Below are 16,225 nucleotides of genomic sequence, written 5' to 3'. Positions count from 1 at the left end.
AATTTTCATACCCCTGGGTGACTAGGGTCTCGAGATATAGGCCAAAACGTGGGCCATTGAATGCCTACACAGTGTTTATACAATATGGATATCAAATGAAAGCTGTTGATGAGTGCTTTAGTACAGAGTAATATATTATCCAGAGACTGACTGGGACTGAGACTCGGAGTTGGACTGGGACTGGCACTGGAATAAAATACATACCACCCTCTGGGACAGGCAATAAGGGGTGCAGAAGAATGAGAAGAAATTGAGATAAGAGAAAAGAGAGAAGGAGATTGAGAAAGATATAGAAGAGACGAATATGGAGATAGATGAAGTGAAAAAGACGGAGGGAGGAGTGAATAAAAGGATTAGGAAAAAGTGAAGAGGGGGGGGGGGGGGGGGGTAGGGCAGAGTCAGACGGAAAAAGCTTATTAAAATGTATGCAGATGGGCCAAATTTAGGGCAGGACAACTTCTGCCGGGTCTTCTAGTTGTAATATAAGAGTTTGAAATAAATAAATCAATTAGGTTCAGTTGTTCAGTTGGTTCAGTTGATAAATGTAACGATTGAGTTTAATTTTGTTATCGGCGGCGCACGAGCAGTAACTTGTATACCTACTTAGTATGTAGCTACGCTGAAACAATAGCTACAGATTATTTCTCTTTGTCATTTCCATCCTTCGCTTGTGCATGGATATGAATATACATTCCTATAAACATTTCTGATATTCCTATGTAACTAGAACTAAACTACATTTCTTATCATATTGTTACGAATATTAGCAAAACTAAGGGGTGCTGCCATCTCTAGGCCGATGCTAAGTAGTGACGTGAATTCACATCAATAATTCAATCATTATGTATCTACATAAATGAATCAATAATTACGTCTACACATATGTACGTATACGAGCAGCGGAGGAGCAATGCACAAACACATGCATATGTCTTATCTGAGTTGTCACAAGAGAGGGCATTAATTTGTGCAAGTATTACTCAAATGAGAAATTATACATCTGTAGTTGTAGCTGAGAAATTTGAAACTAACTAAGTAAAATTGTGGAAGCGCCTAGAAGATGCCACGAGGAAATCACAGAGTATAAAAGCATCAGCAGTAGAGGCGCTATGGGCAGTTTTCGATTAATACGCTATCTAGCGAGCAATAGCAGTATTATTTTGAAAGTCAGAAAATCGTTACAATATTGAATAAACTAGTCTACAGTGAACCACCAAGAGGAATTGTTCAATTTCGCGATTTTTCGTTTAGTTTAGAGCACAGCTCAGTCCCTGCTTTCGAATTTAATTAAATGATGTTCTGACTTCGCCTCCCGTTTTGTTAGACACGTTTGAACAGCAGTATGTATGCCTGCATTTCCATTTCATTTCAATGCAAATAAGCATACATACATTCCCTCGCCTCAGAGAACCAACGGTGTATATTACAAAACACTGTTTCGAGAAAATCGAATTAGAAGATTAAGGAATTATAAAAAAATATGCGGTAAATGTTTCTGATTTTTTCATGCGACTGATTTCTCCTCTCGATTTTTAAAAGTGCAATATCTTCAGAAGTATGTGAGATAAGCGCCTTTTCATCCGGAATGCATAGGTCGTATGTGACGTTTATGCACCAGTATGTTTTCGTCATAGCATACATATATGACACAATTTCCTATGAACCTTCTCTGAACCTATGCCTCCTTATTCTTCTCGTCTCTTGCTATTAAACCTTAAGACCTTGTTGGATCGTATATCTATTATCTGCTTAAGTTTCGCTTATAACATTATTAATGGGTTTATTGACTGCCCGTACTTGCTGGAGCGGTTTCGATTTAATGTTCCCCAACGTTCTCTCCGAAATTTCTATCCCTTTTATGGTGATAATCTTAGGACTAATTTTGCCTGTAATGCTCCTACTGCCCCTGCTATACGCGAGTTTAACTCACTGGGCGTTACGGTTTCCTTGGATTTTTCACTACCAAGGTTTAAATTTCTAATTATTTTAAACTCTGCATTTTAAGTTCTCCGGTCCATATATGTATATAAGTTTCATACTTTTAGCTCTACATTTAATTTAAGAACTATTTAATATATTCAGTCTGTAAGGATTTGACTGCAAATAAATGAAATGAAATAAAATGAAATGAAATGTAATTTCCTTACACCTGTCTAATTCAGACACTTATGTATGATACTCAGATTTTCTCGTAAAAAGGCGTTGTAAAAATACTTTTTTGTATTGAAATTCAAAAACTTCTAACTTACCGCAAAAAATTCACCACCAGTTATTAAAAATTATATCTTTTATCAATAATTTTTTATTTCTTTTGAAAACTTATTACAAGTATGTATTTATATGAATTAAATGCAAGTATAATATATTCACAAATTTACTTATTTTTAAATTACATAAATAAAAATAATACATATTTTTATGTAAAATAAAAACAAATAATACTCATAAATTCAGAACTTTGTGCTTTTGTATGCCTTATAGGTTAGTGTTTGTAAAGAAACTTTTTGGCATTTGACAATATGGCTCTATAAAATTTTGGTAACGCTTTACAAGACGGTGCACCACCTGATTCTTATCAAAAATTATCAGAGGTGGTATCAAAAGACGCGTCTCGACCTCCGATTTAAGAATCAGAAAGCGGAAATCAAAAATTTTATTTCTGTAGAAAGTTATTTACAAAAAACCGTAAATTGACCCCGAGAGGGTCGAAAATATGGGTCCCGATCCATAGTTTTTTTTGCATAGAACACCTTTCTGCGTTGGCGGCCTTCGGCCGCGCTTATAAAAGATTACCCTGGGTGGGTCCGAATCCGGTTTGGGAACCAAACTAAATGCGCGCAGAACACCTTTCTGCATTAGTGTGTGTGTGTGTGTACAACAAATCTGGCAAAAAACAACAACCACGTGAAAATTTGAACCGATTTTTTGCTTATATATTTTGACAGAAAAAAAATTTTTGATTTTCGCTTTTGGATTCTTAAAACGGAGGCCGAGGCGCGTCTTTTGATACCACCTTTGATAATTTTTGATAAAAATTAGGTGGTGCACCGTCTTGTAAAACGTTACCAAAATTTTGTATCAGTCTCAGTCGCAAGGTCATTTGACTTAGGTCCTTAGCTTTTTTTTCGAACTTTGATTTGCTTAGCACAAGCACAACTTGATGAAATAAACTATTTGGTGTTTCATTTGTGAAACGTCCCCGCTAATCTTTATTTATGCATTTATTTCTAACATCACGCTCTTGGTGACTTATTTTTTATCCAATGTTAAACAAATTAATTTGTTACAATCTAAGTATTTTGAGAAAGGAACGATGCTGTAGTTTAAAAGCCCTGTTTTTTGTGAATAATTTCTATAGTCCTCAGGAACCATTTGAAGAATTTTCCAATGCGTGATCGGATAGTTTGCGTTCTTCAAAATTCGTAGTAGAGTGAGACGGCTAGCAATGTATAAATCAGCTTTTTCAACCGTGCTATGCACGCAATCCATTTCTTGATGAAATTAGCTAAATTTCACATTCGCCGTTCGTTTTCTCAGGCGATGATGATGTGTGGTTCTGTGGGGAAAATAATATTTTTATAATATTATTATTATTATTTATTAACTTATTACATTAATTATTTGGCTAACACAGAAAGAGCATTAGCTGCCCGGGCTATCAGCGATATTTATACTCAGTTGAGCAGAGCTCACAGCGTATATTAAGTTTGATTGGATAACGGTTGGTTGTACATATATAAAGGAATCGAGATAGATATAGACTTCCATATATCAAAATAATCAGGATCGAAAAAAAATTTGATTGAGCCATGTCCGTCCGTCCGTCCGTTCGTCCGTTAACACGATAACTTGAGTAAATTTTGAGGTATCTTGATGAAATTTGGTATGTAGGTTCCTGAGCACTCATCTCAGATCGCTATTTAAAATGAACGATATCGGACTATAACCACGCCCACTTTTTCGATATCGAAAATTTCGAAAAACCGAAAAAGTGCGATAATTCATTACAAAAGACCGATAAAGCGACGAAACTTGGTAGATGCGTTGAACTTATGACGCAGAATAGAAAATTAGTAAAATTTTGGACAACGGGCGTGGCACCGCCCACTTTTAAAAGAAGGTAATTTAAAACTTTTGCAAGGTGTAATTTGGCAGTCGTTGAAGATATCATGATGAAATTTGTCAGGAACGTTACTACTATTACTATATGTACGCTTAATAAAAATTAGCAAAATCGGGGAAGGACCACGCCCACTTTTAAAAAAAATTTTTTTTTAAAGTAAAATTTTTACAAAAAATTTAATATCTTTACAGTATATAAGTAAATTCTGTCAACATTCAACTCCAGTAATGATATGGTGCAACAAAATACAAAAATAAAAGAAAATTTCAAAATGGGCGTGGCTCCGCCCTTTTTCATTTAATTTGTCTAGGATACTTTTAACGCCATAAGTCGAACAAAAATTAACCAATCCTTTTGAAATTTGGTAGGGGAGTAGATTTTACGACGTTAACTGTTTTCTGTGAAAATGGGCGAAATCGGTTGATGCCACGCCCAGTTTTTATACACAGTCGTCCGTCCGTCCGTCCGTCTGTCCGTTAACACGATAACTTGAGTAAATTTTGAGGTATCTTCATGAAATTTGGTATATATGTTCCTGGGCACTCATCTCAGATCGATATTTAAAATGAACGATATCGGACAATAACCACGCCCAATTTTTCGATATCGAAAATTTCGAAAAATCAAAAAAGTGCGATAATTCATTACCAAATACGCATTAAGCGATGAAACTTGGTAGGTGAGTTGAGCTTATGACGCAGAATAGAAAACTAGTAAAATTTTGGCCATTGGGCGTGGCACCGCCCACTTTTAAATGAAGGTAATTTAGAAGTTTTGCAAGCTGTAATTTGGCAGTCGTTAAAGATATCATGATGAAATTTGGCAGGAACATTACCCTTATTACTTTATGTCTGCTTAATAAAAATTAGCAAAATCGGAGAACGACCACGCCCACTTTTTAAAAAAATTTTTTTTTAAATTCAAATTTTAAAAGAAGAGTTAATATATTTACAGCATATAAGTAAATTATGCCAACATTCAACTCCAGTAATGATGTGGTGCAACAAATTACAAAAATAAAAGAAAATTTCAAAATGGGCGTGGCTCCGCCCTTTTTCATTTAATTTGTCTAGGATGCTTTTAATGCCATAAGTCGAACAAAAATTAACCAATCCTTGTGGAATTTGGTAGAGTCTTGGCTCCTAGGACGATAACTGTTTTCTGTGAAAAAGGGCGAAATCGGTTGAAGCCACGCCCAGTTTTTATACACAGTCCACCGTCTGTCCTTCCGCTCGGCCGTTAACACAATAACTTGAGCAAAAATCGATATATCTTTACTAAACTTAGCACACGTACTTATCTCAACTCACTTTAATTCGATATAAAAAATGGCCGAAATCCGACCATAACCACGCCCACTTTATCGATATCGAAAATTACGAAAAATAAAAAAATGCCATAATTCTATACCAAATACGAAAAAAGGGATGAAACATTGTAACTGGATTGGTTTATTGACGCAAAATATAACTTTGGAAAAAACTTTGTAAAATGGGTGTGACACCTACCATATTAAGTAGAAGAAAATGAAAAAGTTCTACAAGGCGAAATCAACAGCCCTTGGAATCTTGGCAGGAATACTGTTAGTGGTATTCCATATATAAATAAATTAGCAGTACCCGACAGATGATTTTCTGGATGACCTGGTCCACATTTTGGTCGATATCCCGAGAACGCCTTCACATATACATCTAAGGGCCACTCGCTTTTAAAACCCTCATTAATACCTTTAATTTGATATCCATATCGTACAAACACATTCTATAGTCACCCCTGTCCCACCCTAATGGCGATATCTCGAAAAGGCGTCCACCTATAGACCTAATGCCCACTCCCTATTAAAAGGCTCAGTAACACCTTTCGTTTGATACCCATATCGTTCAAACATTCTAGAGTCACCCTTGGCCCACCCTAATAGCGATATCTCGAAAAGGCGTCCACCTATAGACCTAATGCCCACTCCCTATTAAAATGCTCAGTAACACCTTTCGTTTGATACCCATATCGTACAAACAGTCTAGAGTCACCCCTGGCCCATCCTAATGGCGGTATCTCGAAAAGGCGTCCACCTATAGACCTAATGTCCACTCCCTCTTAAAATGCTCAGTAACACCTTTCGTTTGATACCCATATCGTACAAACATTCTAGAGTCACCCCTGGCCCACCCTAATGGCGATATCTCGAAAAGGCGTCCACCTATAGACCTAATGTCCACTCCCTCTTAAAATGCTCAGTAACACCTTTCGTTTCATACCCATATCGTACAAACATTCTAGAGTAACCCCTGGCCCACCCTAATGGCGATATCTCGAAAAGGCGTCCACCTATAGACCTAATGCCCACTCTCTCTTGAAATGCTCAGTATCACCTTTCGTTTGATACCCATATCGTACAAACATTCTAGAGTCACCCTTGGTCCACCTTTATGGCGATATCTCGAAAAGGCGTCCACCTATTGAACTAAGGATTACTCCCTTTTAAAATACTCATTACCACCTTTCATTTGATACCCATATCGTACAAACACATTCTAGAGTCACCTCTGGCCCACCCTAATGGCGATATCTGGAAAAGGCGTCCACCTATAGACCTAATGCCCACTCCCTCTTAAAATGCTCAGTAACATCTTTCGTTTGATACCCATATCGTACAAACATTCTAGAGTCACCCCTGGCCCACCCTAATGGCGATTTCTCGAAAAGGCGTCCACCTATAGACCTAATGCCCACTCCCTCTTAAAATGCTCAGTAACACCTTTCGTTTGATACCCATATCGTACAAACACATTCTAGAGTCACCCCTGCCCACCCTAATGACGATATCTCGAAAAGGCGTCCACCTATAGACCTCATGCCCACTCCCTCTTAAAATGGTCAGTAACACCTTTCGTTTGATATGGCGATATCTCGAAACGGCGTCGACCTATGGAACTAAGGATCACTCCTTTTCAAAATACTCATTAACAGCTTTCATTCGATACCCATATCGTACAAACATATTCTAGAGTCACCCCTGGTCCACCTTTATGGCGATTTCTCGAAAAGGCGTTCACCTATAGAACTAAAGCCCATTCCCTTTTAAAATACTCATTACCACCTTTCATTTGATACCCATATCGTACAAACACATTCTAGAGTCACCCCTAGTCCACCTTAATGGCGATATCTCGAAAAGGCGTCCACCGATAGACCTAAGGCCCACTCCCTCTTAAAATGCTCAGTAACACCTTTCATTTGATACCCATATCGTACAAACAAATTCTAGAGTCAGCCCTGGTCCACCTTTATGGCGATATCCCTAAATGGCGTCCATCAATAGAACTATGGGCTACTCTCTCTTAAAATACTCTTTAATACCTTCCATTTGATACACATGTCATACAACCACATTCCAGGGTTACCCTAGGTCCATTTTCCTACATGGTGATTTCCCTTATTTTGTCTCCATAGCTCTCAACTGAGTATGTAATGTTCGGTTACACCCGAACTTAGCCTTCCTTACTTGTTTTATGATAATTATGTCATTAAACGAAATTGTGATTCGATTAAGTTTCTGTATGAAATACGAGTGAGATATTTCTCGTAATTTGAGAATTTTTTATACTTAGTTGAGCAGAGCTCACAGAGTATATTAACTTTGATTGCATAACGGTTGGTTGTACAGGTATAAAGGAATCGAGATAGATATAGACTTCCATATATCAAAATCATCAGTATCGAAAAAAAATTCGATTAAGCCATGTCCGTCCGTCTGTCCGTTAACACGATAACTTGAGTAAATTTTGAGGTATCTTGATGAAATTTGGTATGTAGGTTCCCGGGCACTCATCTCAGATCGGTATTTAAAATGAACGATATCAGACAATAACCACGCCCACTTTTTCGATATCGAAAATTTCGAAAAATCGAAAAAGTGCGATAATTCATTAACATATAGGCATTAAGCGATGAAACTTGGTAGGTGAGTTCAGCTTATGACGCGGAATAGAAAACTAGTAAAATTTTGGACAATGGGCGTGGCACCGCCCACTTTTAAATGAAGGTAATTTAGAAGTTTTGTAAGCTGTAATTTGGCAGTCGTTGAAGATATCATGATGAAATTTGCCCGGAACGTTACTCTTATTCCTTTATGTCTGCTTAATAAAAATTAGCAAAATCGGAGAACGAACACGCCCACTTTTTAAAAAATTTGTTTTTAAATTCAAATTTTAAAAGAAAAGTTAATATCTTTACAGCGTATAAGTAAATTATGCCAACATTCAACTCCAGTAATGATATGGTGCAACAAAATACAAAAAAAAAAAAAAATTTCAAAATGGGCGTGGCTCCGCCCTTTTTCATTTAATTTGTCTAGGATGCTTTTAATGCCATAAGTCGAACAAAAATTAACCAATCCTTATGAAATTTGGTAGAGGCTTAGCTACTAGGACGATAACTGTTTTCTGTGAAAAAGGGCGAAATCGGTTAAAGCCACGCCCAGTTTTTATACACAGTCGACCGCCTGTCCTTCCGCTCGGCCGTTAACACGCAAACTTGAGCAAAAATCGATATATCTTCACTAAACTCAGTCCACGTACTTATCTGAACTCACTTTGTATTGGTGTAAAAAATGGCCGAAATCCGACTATGACCACGCCCACTTTTTCGATATCGAAAAAGGCAGTCGGTTCTATGTACCGGAGCGACTCGGGATTTTTCCCGACCAAGGACTGTCATTTCAGTGTGACCCCATTTAATTCGTTTCGTCCCTCCCACAAATTTTCATCCTCCCAGCAGCTCCTTGCAGCAGGACTGCTACATATTCTCTTACTCCGGGAAGGTATCGAACCCAATCCGGGTCCGTCTCCTCACCCCGGTCCTGAGAAATGGTTTTGCTGCATTTGCCAGAAAAGAATCTTTTTAGGACGGTCATACTCTGTACAGTGTGTCTCGTGCAAGGGATGGTTGCATCGGACAGGTTGTTCTGGGCTTGATCCCAAAACCCGACGTCCACGTAACTTTTATAAATCTTTTGTGGCTCCTTGCTGCTCATGCCCAAGGGCGTCGCGTAGGCTACGCCTAAGCGTATCCCCACTACCTTCCAGCAGCTTCGCTGCTCAGCAAGCCACAACAAGTACCCGCTGCTGCTCGCGCCCCACGGCGCCAACAACTCAAACAGCTGATACCAGTCATAACTACTACCTTCGTAGTAGAGCTGGTAGCAATGCTGAGCATCAGCCCCTGCCCCCGTCTTCTTCTCCTCCCCTCTTTTCTGGCAGCAATCGTGCAGGTCAGGGAAACAGACTCTTAGTCCCTGCCTCCGTTTGCACCGTCTGCCAGCACAGAATATATAGGTTTGCGACATCCGCTCAATGCAGCTCCTGCCTTGGGTGGTGCCACTTTCCTAGATGTTCTGGTCTCCGCGACGGCAACCCCTCGACGGGTTTCATCGCGCCATGTTGCCAGGTCGCAAACCCAAATCATCCGGGTACCCCAATGCTTGCCCAAGGGCGCCCAGTCCCAAGGCCACAACAGCAATTGCGTCCTGGCCTTCCACAACCTAGGCGTAGTCACCCCTCACTTACCCCTAGAGTGGCGGCGTCACCCCTCATGCACTTCAGAATTCTGCAGTTCAACTGTAATGGACTAACTGGGAAGATTACGGAGATAGTCGATTTCATAAAGCGGCACAACATCCGCATTGCTGCGATTCAAGAGACTAAACTCACAGCAAGATCTGCATTGCAGACCTGCTCTGGTTATAATGTCCACAGGAAAGACCGCGAGAGCGGAAATGGAGGCGGCCTCGCGTTTATTATACACCACTCTGTGCAATATCATATATTTGATCCTGGCATCGACCGCAGTGACAATGTCTTAGAACGTCAAGGCCTATCTGTCCGGTCAGGCGATGCAAATCTAGAAATCATCAACATCTACATCCCTCCTGTCACCTGTTGCCCCAGTGGATACCGCCCTAATATCGAGGCCTTACTCACTGGCAACAATCGCATTATCTTAGGCGATTTCAATGCCCATCACGACCTATGGCATTCAAACTTGCGGGCGGACAGTAGGGGTGAGATGTTGGCGGATCAAATAGACGAAACGACGTTCTGCACAATTAACGGAGACGCCCCCACACGTATGGTAGGAAGCTGTCATAGCTCGCCAGATATCTCAATCGTGAGCGCAGAACTCGTAAACTGCGTCAACTGGCAGACTATGGTAACATTGGCATCCGACCACCTGCCCATACTTATTTCGTTCGAGCGTACCGCCGACTTCATCGTCACCGAAAAACGCACTTTCATAAACTTCAAAAAAGGAAAGTGGGAAGAATATAAATCTGCAACAGACAGCAGCTTTGCTGCCCTCCCTATCCCGACTGATGCCCGCCAAGGGGACCGTGCCTTCCGTAAGGTCATTGAATCCGCCTCGGCAAATTTCATACCCGCCGGGAGAATTCCCGAAATCCGGCCCCACTTCCCGGCGGAGGCCGCGAGCTTAGCGAGGGAACGCGACCTTATAAGACAGCTTGATCCAGGCGACCCCCAAATAAGGGATATAAACCAACGCATCAGATTGCTTGTGGACGAACACAAGCGGGCGAAATGGGAAGAGCACCTAAGAGGTTGTAACCTCTCTACCGGTGTAGGTAAACTTTGGTCCACCGTAAAGTCCCTATCGAATCCGACTAAGCACAAAGACAAAGTTTCCATCGCCTTTGGCGATAAGGTGCTGTCGGATGCGAAAAAATGCGCGAGCGCTTTCTGCCGACAATATATAATGCATCCTACGGTCGAGAAAGATAGACGGAGAGCCAATAGACGTGCACATAAACACAAACTCAGCGCGTCACCAATTACCATCACCGCGAGAGAGGTTGAGGACGCCATTGGTCGCGCTAAACCATCCAAAGCAGTGGGCCCAGACGGCATAGCCATGCCGATGCTTAAAAACCTAGGGAAAGAGGGTTTCAAATATTTAGCGCATGTCTTCAACCTGTCTCTTTCCACCTTTGTCATACCCGAGAAATGGAAAATGGCCAAGGTGGTCCCGCTACTAAAGCCTGGGAAACCAGCTAACGTAGGTGAGTCATATCGTCCGATATCTCTCCTATCGCCAGTGGCAAAGACGCTTGAAGCCATTTTGCTCCCTCATTTCCAAGCACATTTGCAGCTAGCCCCTCATCAGCATGGCTTCAGAAAACTCCATAGCACTACCTCCGCGCTAAATGTCATTACCACCCAGATAAATTGCGGTTTGAATCAATATCCCCACCATAGAACAGTACTCGTAGCGTTAGACCTATCAAAAGCTTTTGATACGGTCAACCATCGGTGCAATTCAGAAACGAAACATCAAAACAAAGGAGAAGTAAACAAGGGGTGCCACAGGGTGGTGTCCTATCCCCGCGTTTGTTTAATTTCTACATATCTAAGCTACCTTCGCCACCGGAAGGAGTCACAATCGTTTCCTACGCCGATGACTGCACAATAATGGCCACAGGCCCAGGCCCAAAGATCGATGAGCTATGCAATAAAATAAACGGCTATCTCCCTGAGCTCTCCAGTTTTTTCGCCTCGCGAAACCTGTCATTGTCACCGACTAAATCTTCCGCGACCTTATTTACAACATGGACGCCCCAAATGTCGACCATATTGAACATCCACGTCGATGGCACTGCGTTACCGACTGTCCTACACCCCAAAATCTTGGGTGTGACGTTTGATCAGGATCTACATTTTGGTGCGCACGCAACCGCAATTGTTCCAAGAATTCAGAGCCGTAATAAAATCCTGAAATCCCTTGCTGGCAGTACCTGGGGAAAAGATAAAGAAACGCTCTTGACCACATACAAAGCAATTAGCCAGCCGATCACGTGCTACGCGTCACCCATATGGTCGCCAAGCCTAAAAACCACCCACTGGAAGAAACTACAGGCCTGCCAAAATACTGCTCTCAGAATCGCCACGGGCTGTCTTCTTATGTCCCCAGAACACCATCTGCATAATGAGGCGAGAATACTCCCCATCAGGAAGAGAAATGAGATGCTGACCAAACAGTTTCTGTTGAATACCCAGAAACCTGGGCATCCCAACAGACATCTGATTGACGAACCAGCACCGCCTAGGGGCCTAAGGAGTCATCTCCGTAAGCATTTTGAGGAAATACGGCACCTGAGAACCCAGCCGTATGAAGCGGAAAAACACAAGCAGGTCCTTGGTGAACTCCATAGACAGGCGTCGGACCTTTATGTCGGGAATTGCCCGGCGAATCCAGTACTTGAAGAAAAATATCCAGAACTCGCAGAGGAGGAACGCATACTCCCCAGGGAAACGCGTGTCACTCTTGCTCAACTTCGTTCTGGATACTGTAACAGGTTAAACTCTTACCTATCCAGAATCAACCCCGACATACAAAATGTATGCCCTGCTTGCAATGTGTCCCCACATGACACCAACCATCTCTTTAATTGTAATGTGGAACCAACGCCTCTAACACCCCTTTCCTTATGGTCCACCCCTGTTGAAACGGCAAGTTTCCTTGGACTCCCGTTAGAGGATATTGATGACAATTTGTGATCGGTCGCGGCTATTAGGTGGGGCGGGCATTGCTACAACAACAACAACGAAAAATGAAAAAAATGCCATAATTACATACCAAATACGAAAAAAGGAATGAAACATGGTAATTGTATTGGTCTATTGACGCAAAATATAACTTTAGAAAAAAACTTGGTAAAATGGGTGTGACACCTACCATATTAAGTAGAAGAAAATGAAAAAGTTCTGCAGGGCGAAATCAAAAGCCCTTGGAATCTTGGAAGGAATACTGTACGTGGTATTACATATATAAATAAATTAGCGGTACCCGACTGATGATGTTCTGGATCACCCTGGTCCACATTTTGGTAGATATCTCGAAAACGCCTTCACATATACAACTAAGGGCCACTCCCTTTTAAAACCCTCATTAATACCTTTAATTTGATACCCATATCGTACAAACACATTCTAGAGTCACCCTTGATCCACGTTTATGGCGATATCTCGAAAAGGCGTCCACATATAGACCTAAGGCCCACTCCTTTTTAAAATACTCATTAACACCTTTCATTTGATACCCATATCGTACAAACAAATTCTATAGTCACCCCTGGTCCACCTTCATGTCGATATCTCGAAAAGGCATCCACCTATAGAACTAAGGCCCATGCCTTTTTAAAATACTCATTAACACCTTTCATTTGATACCCATATAGTACAAAAAAATTGTAGAGTCACCCCTGGCCCACCTTTATGGCGATATCTCGAAAAGGCATCCACCTATAGAACTAAAGCCCACTCACTTTTAAAATACTCATTAACACCTTTCATTTGATACCCATATCGTATAAACAAATTCTAGAGTCTCCCCTGGTCCACCTTTATGTCGATATCTCGAAAAGGCGTCCACCTATAGAACTAAGGCCCACACCCTTTTAAAATACTCATTAACACCTTTCATTTGATACCCATATCGTACAAACCAATTCTAGAGCCACCCCTGGTCCACCTTTATGGCGATATCTCGAAAAGGCGTCCACCTATAGAACTAAGACCCACGCCCTTTTAAAATACTCATTAACACCTTTCATTTGATACCCATATAGTACAAACAAATTCTAAAGTCACCCCTGGTCCACGTTTATGGCGATATCTCGAAAAGGCGTCTACATATAGAACTAAGGCCCACGCCCTCTTAAAATACTCATTAACACCTTTCATTTGATACTCATATCGTACAAACAAATTCTAGAGTCACCCCTGGTCCATCTTTATGGCGATATCTCGAAAAGGCGTACATCTATAGAACTTAGGCCCACGCTCTTTTAAAATACTCATTAATACCTTTTATTTGATACCCATATCGTACAAAATAAATTCTAGAGTCACCCCTGGTCCACCTTTATGGCTATATCTCGAAAGGGCATCCACCTATAGAACTAAGGCCCACTCCCTTTTAAAATACTCATTAACACCTTTCATTTGATACCCATATCGAACGAACAAATTCTAGAGCCACCCCTGTTCTACCTTTATGGAGATATCTCGAAAATGCGTCCACCTATAGAACTAAGACCCACGCCCTTTTAAAATACTCATTAACACCTTTCATTTGATACCCATATAGTACAAACAAATTCTAAAGTCACCCCTGGTCCACGTTTATGGCGATATCTCGAAAAGGCGTCTACATATAGAACTAAGGCCCACGCCCTCTTAAAATACTCATTAACACCTTTCATTTGATACTCATATCGTACAAACAAATTCTAGAGTCACCCCTGGTCCATCTTTATGGCGATATCTCGAAAAGGCGTACATCTATAGAACTTAGGCCCACGCTCTTTTAAAATACTCATTAATACCTTTTATTTGATACCCATATCGTACAAAATAAATTCTAGAGTCACCCCTGGTCCACCTTTATGGCGATATCTCGAAAAGACGTCCACCTATAGAACTTAGGCCCACTCCCCTTTAAAATTATCATTAACACATTTCATTTGATACCCATATCGTACAAACAAATTCTCGAGTCAGGCCTGGTCCACCTTTATGGCGATATCCCTAAATGGCATCCATCTATAGATCTATGGCCCACTTCCTCTTAAAATACTCTTTAATACCTTCCATTTGATACACATGTCATACAAACACATTCCAGGGTTACCCTAGGTTCCTTTTACAACATGGTGATTTCCCTTACTTTGTCTCCACAGCTCTCAACTGAGTATGTAATATTCGGTTACACCCGAACTTAGCCTTCCTTACTTGTTTGTTTTGAAGTTAAATCGAGCAGAAAAAGGTACATAACTGGCTTGACGTACGAGTTTCGCTTGAACCGAATGTATGCATGCACAACCTAATGTATGAATTCATTATTTCTTTCAGATATATTTTCTGGCGAGGCAAGCCATCCAAATTCACATGAGAGTACTTCCGATGGTAACTCCGATCACAATTCATCTGGTGATGAAGATTCTCAAATGAGATTGCGCCTAAAACGAAAACTTCAACGAAATCGCACTTCGTTCACAAACGAGCAGATCGATAGCCTGGAAAAAGGTAAGTTCGTAAATATTGTATGAAATACTCTGAAAATGAAACTTACATATGTATACATATTTGCAATGCGAAATGGGCAGTAATAACGTTAACTCCCAATGCAGACAAATATTTAAAACCATTGAAGAAGCAAAATTTGGCACTAATAATTCAGTGATAGTGAAAAAAAAAATTCGCTACAACTAAAATCTTAATGATAGTGAAATACTACCCAGCAAAAAATGCGATTAGTCTAGGAAGATTCCGGGATGAGTCGCAAAGGAGTATGCGACTAATGGCAGTTTTCATCTATTTATATGCGTTGACATGTTGCGTTTTGTTTGAGCATGTCCTATGAAGAGACTAATTGTATCCATCTATAACCGAACGGGAACGATAGGACCAAGCCCCTTTGTACCCATATGGGAACGAATGAAGACTAATTTCTTTTCTCATCAAAAAGTGTTAGTTTTTGTATGGTATGAGGTTATGTACAATTTAAACGCAATATTAAAACTCGCAAAAAATTGTTAGATACATCTATACAAATAAATTACTTTGCCGACTTTCTCATTCCAAGAGATATGGGTCGACGGTAATGGAACATATGATCCAAGTCATTTAGGTTCGGTAAAGGGCTAAGCATTCTTAAATAATTCGAATGAATCACCTATAATCTTTTTTATTTAATTCACTTCGTCGCCGCTTTTTTTTGTTTCTTAAAATGGGCTACATAGATTTCAGTCTAACTAATCCCTAATGAGCCCAAAAGTGAATAAATGGGATTAATTAGAAACAAGAGATCAATCATAGACCACTCTCTTTAGGGATTAGTCGCACTATTTTTTGCAGGGTAGTGCTAAAATTGCACTAATGTTGGGGCCTTTATTATTGGGTTGTCTTAAACCATTTATTCAGTTACAAAGCTAATTACCGGTGGGATGGTAAGTAGGTCCGTGCAAATGATTTCAGAAAACTCCTGACGTGTACTTTAAATAGGATAAGTGCTTGGAGGTATAGTTATGCT

The 16,225-nt window shown here is 40.5% G+C and overlaps 1 protein-coding gene across 1 annotated transcript in view; it reads left to right on the top strand.

The window, feature by feature from the left end:
* Window positions 1–16,225, top strand: part of toy (twin of eyeless) — a 1,118,401-nt gene that overhangs the window by 571,469 nt on the left and 530,707 nt on the right. The window contains exon 3 of the mRNA XM_067758321.1: window positions 15,046–15,219. Coding sequence (XP_067614422.1) covers window positions 15,046–15,219 — 174 coding nt within the window. The remainder of the gene's footprint in view (window positions 1–15,045; window positions 15,220–16,225) is intronic.

This window comes from Eurosta solidaginis, chromosome X, assembly GCF_040869045.1.
Source record: "Eurosta solidaginis isolate ZX-2024a chromosome X, ASM4086904v1, whole genome shotgun sequence".
In the NCBI taxonomy this organism is placed as follows: Eukaryota; Metazoa; Arthropoda; class Insecta; order Diptera; family Tephritidae; genus Eurosta; species Eurosta solidaginis.
This window is presented reverse-complemented; position numbering and strand designations above follow the sequence as displayed.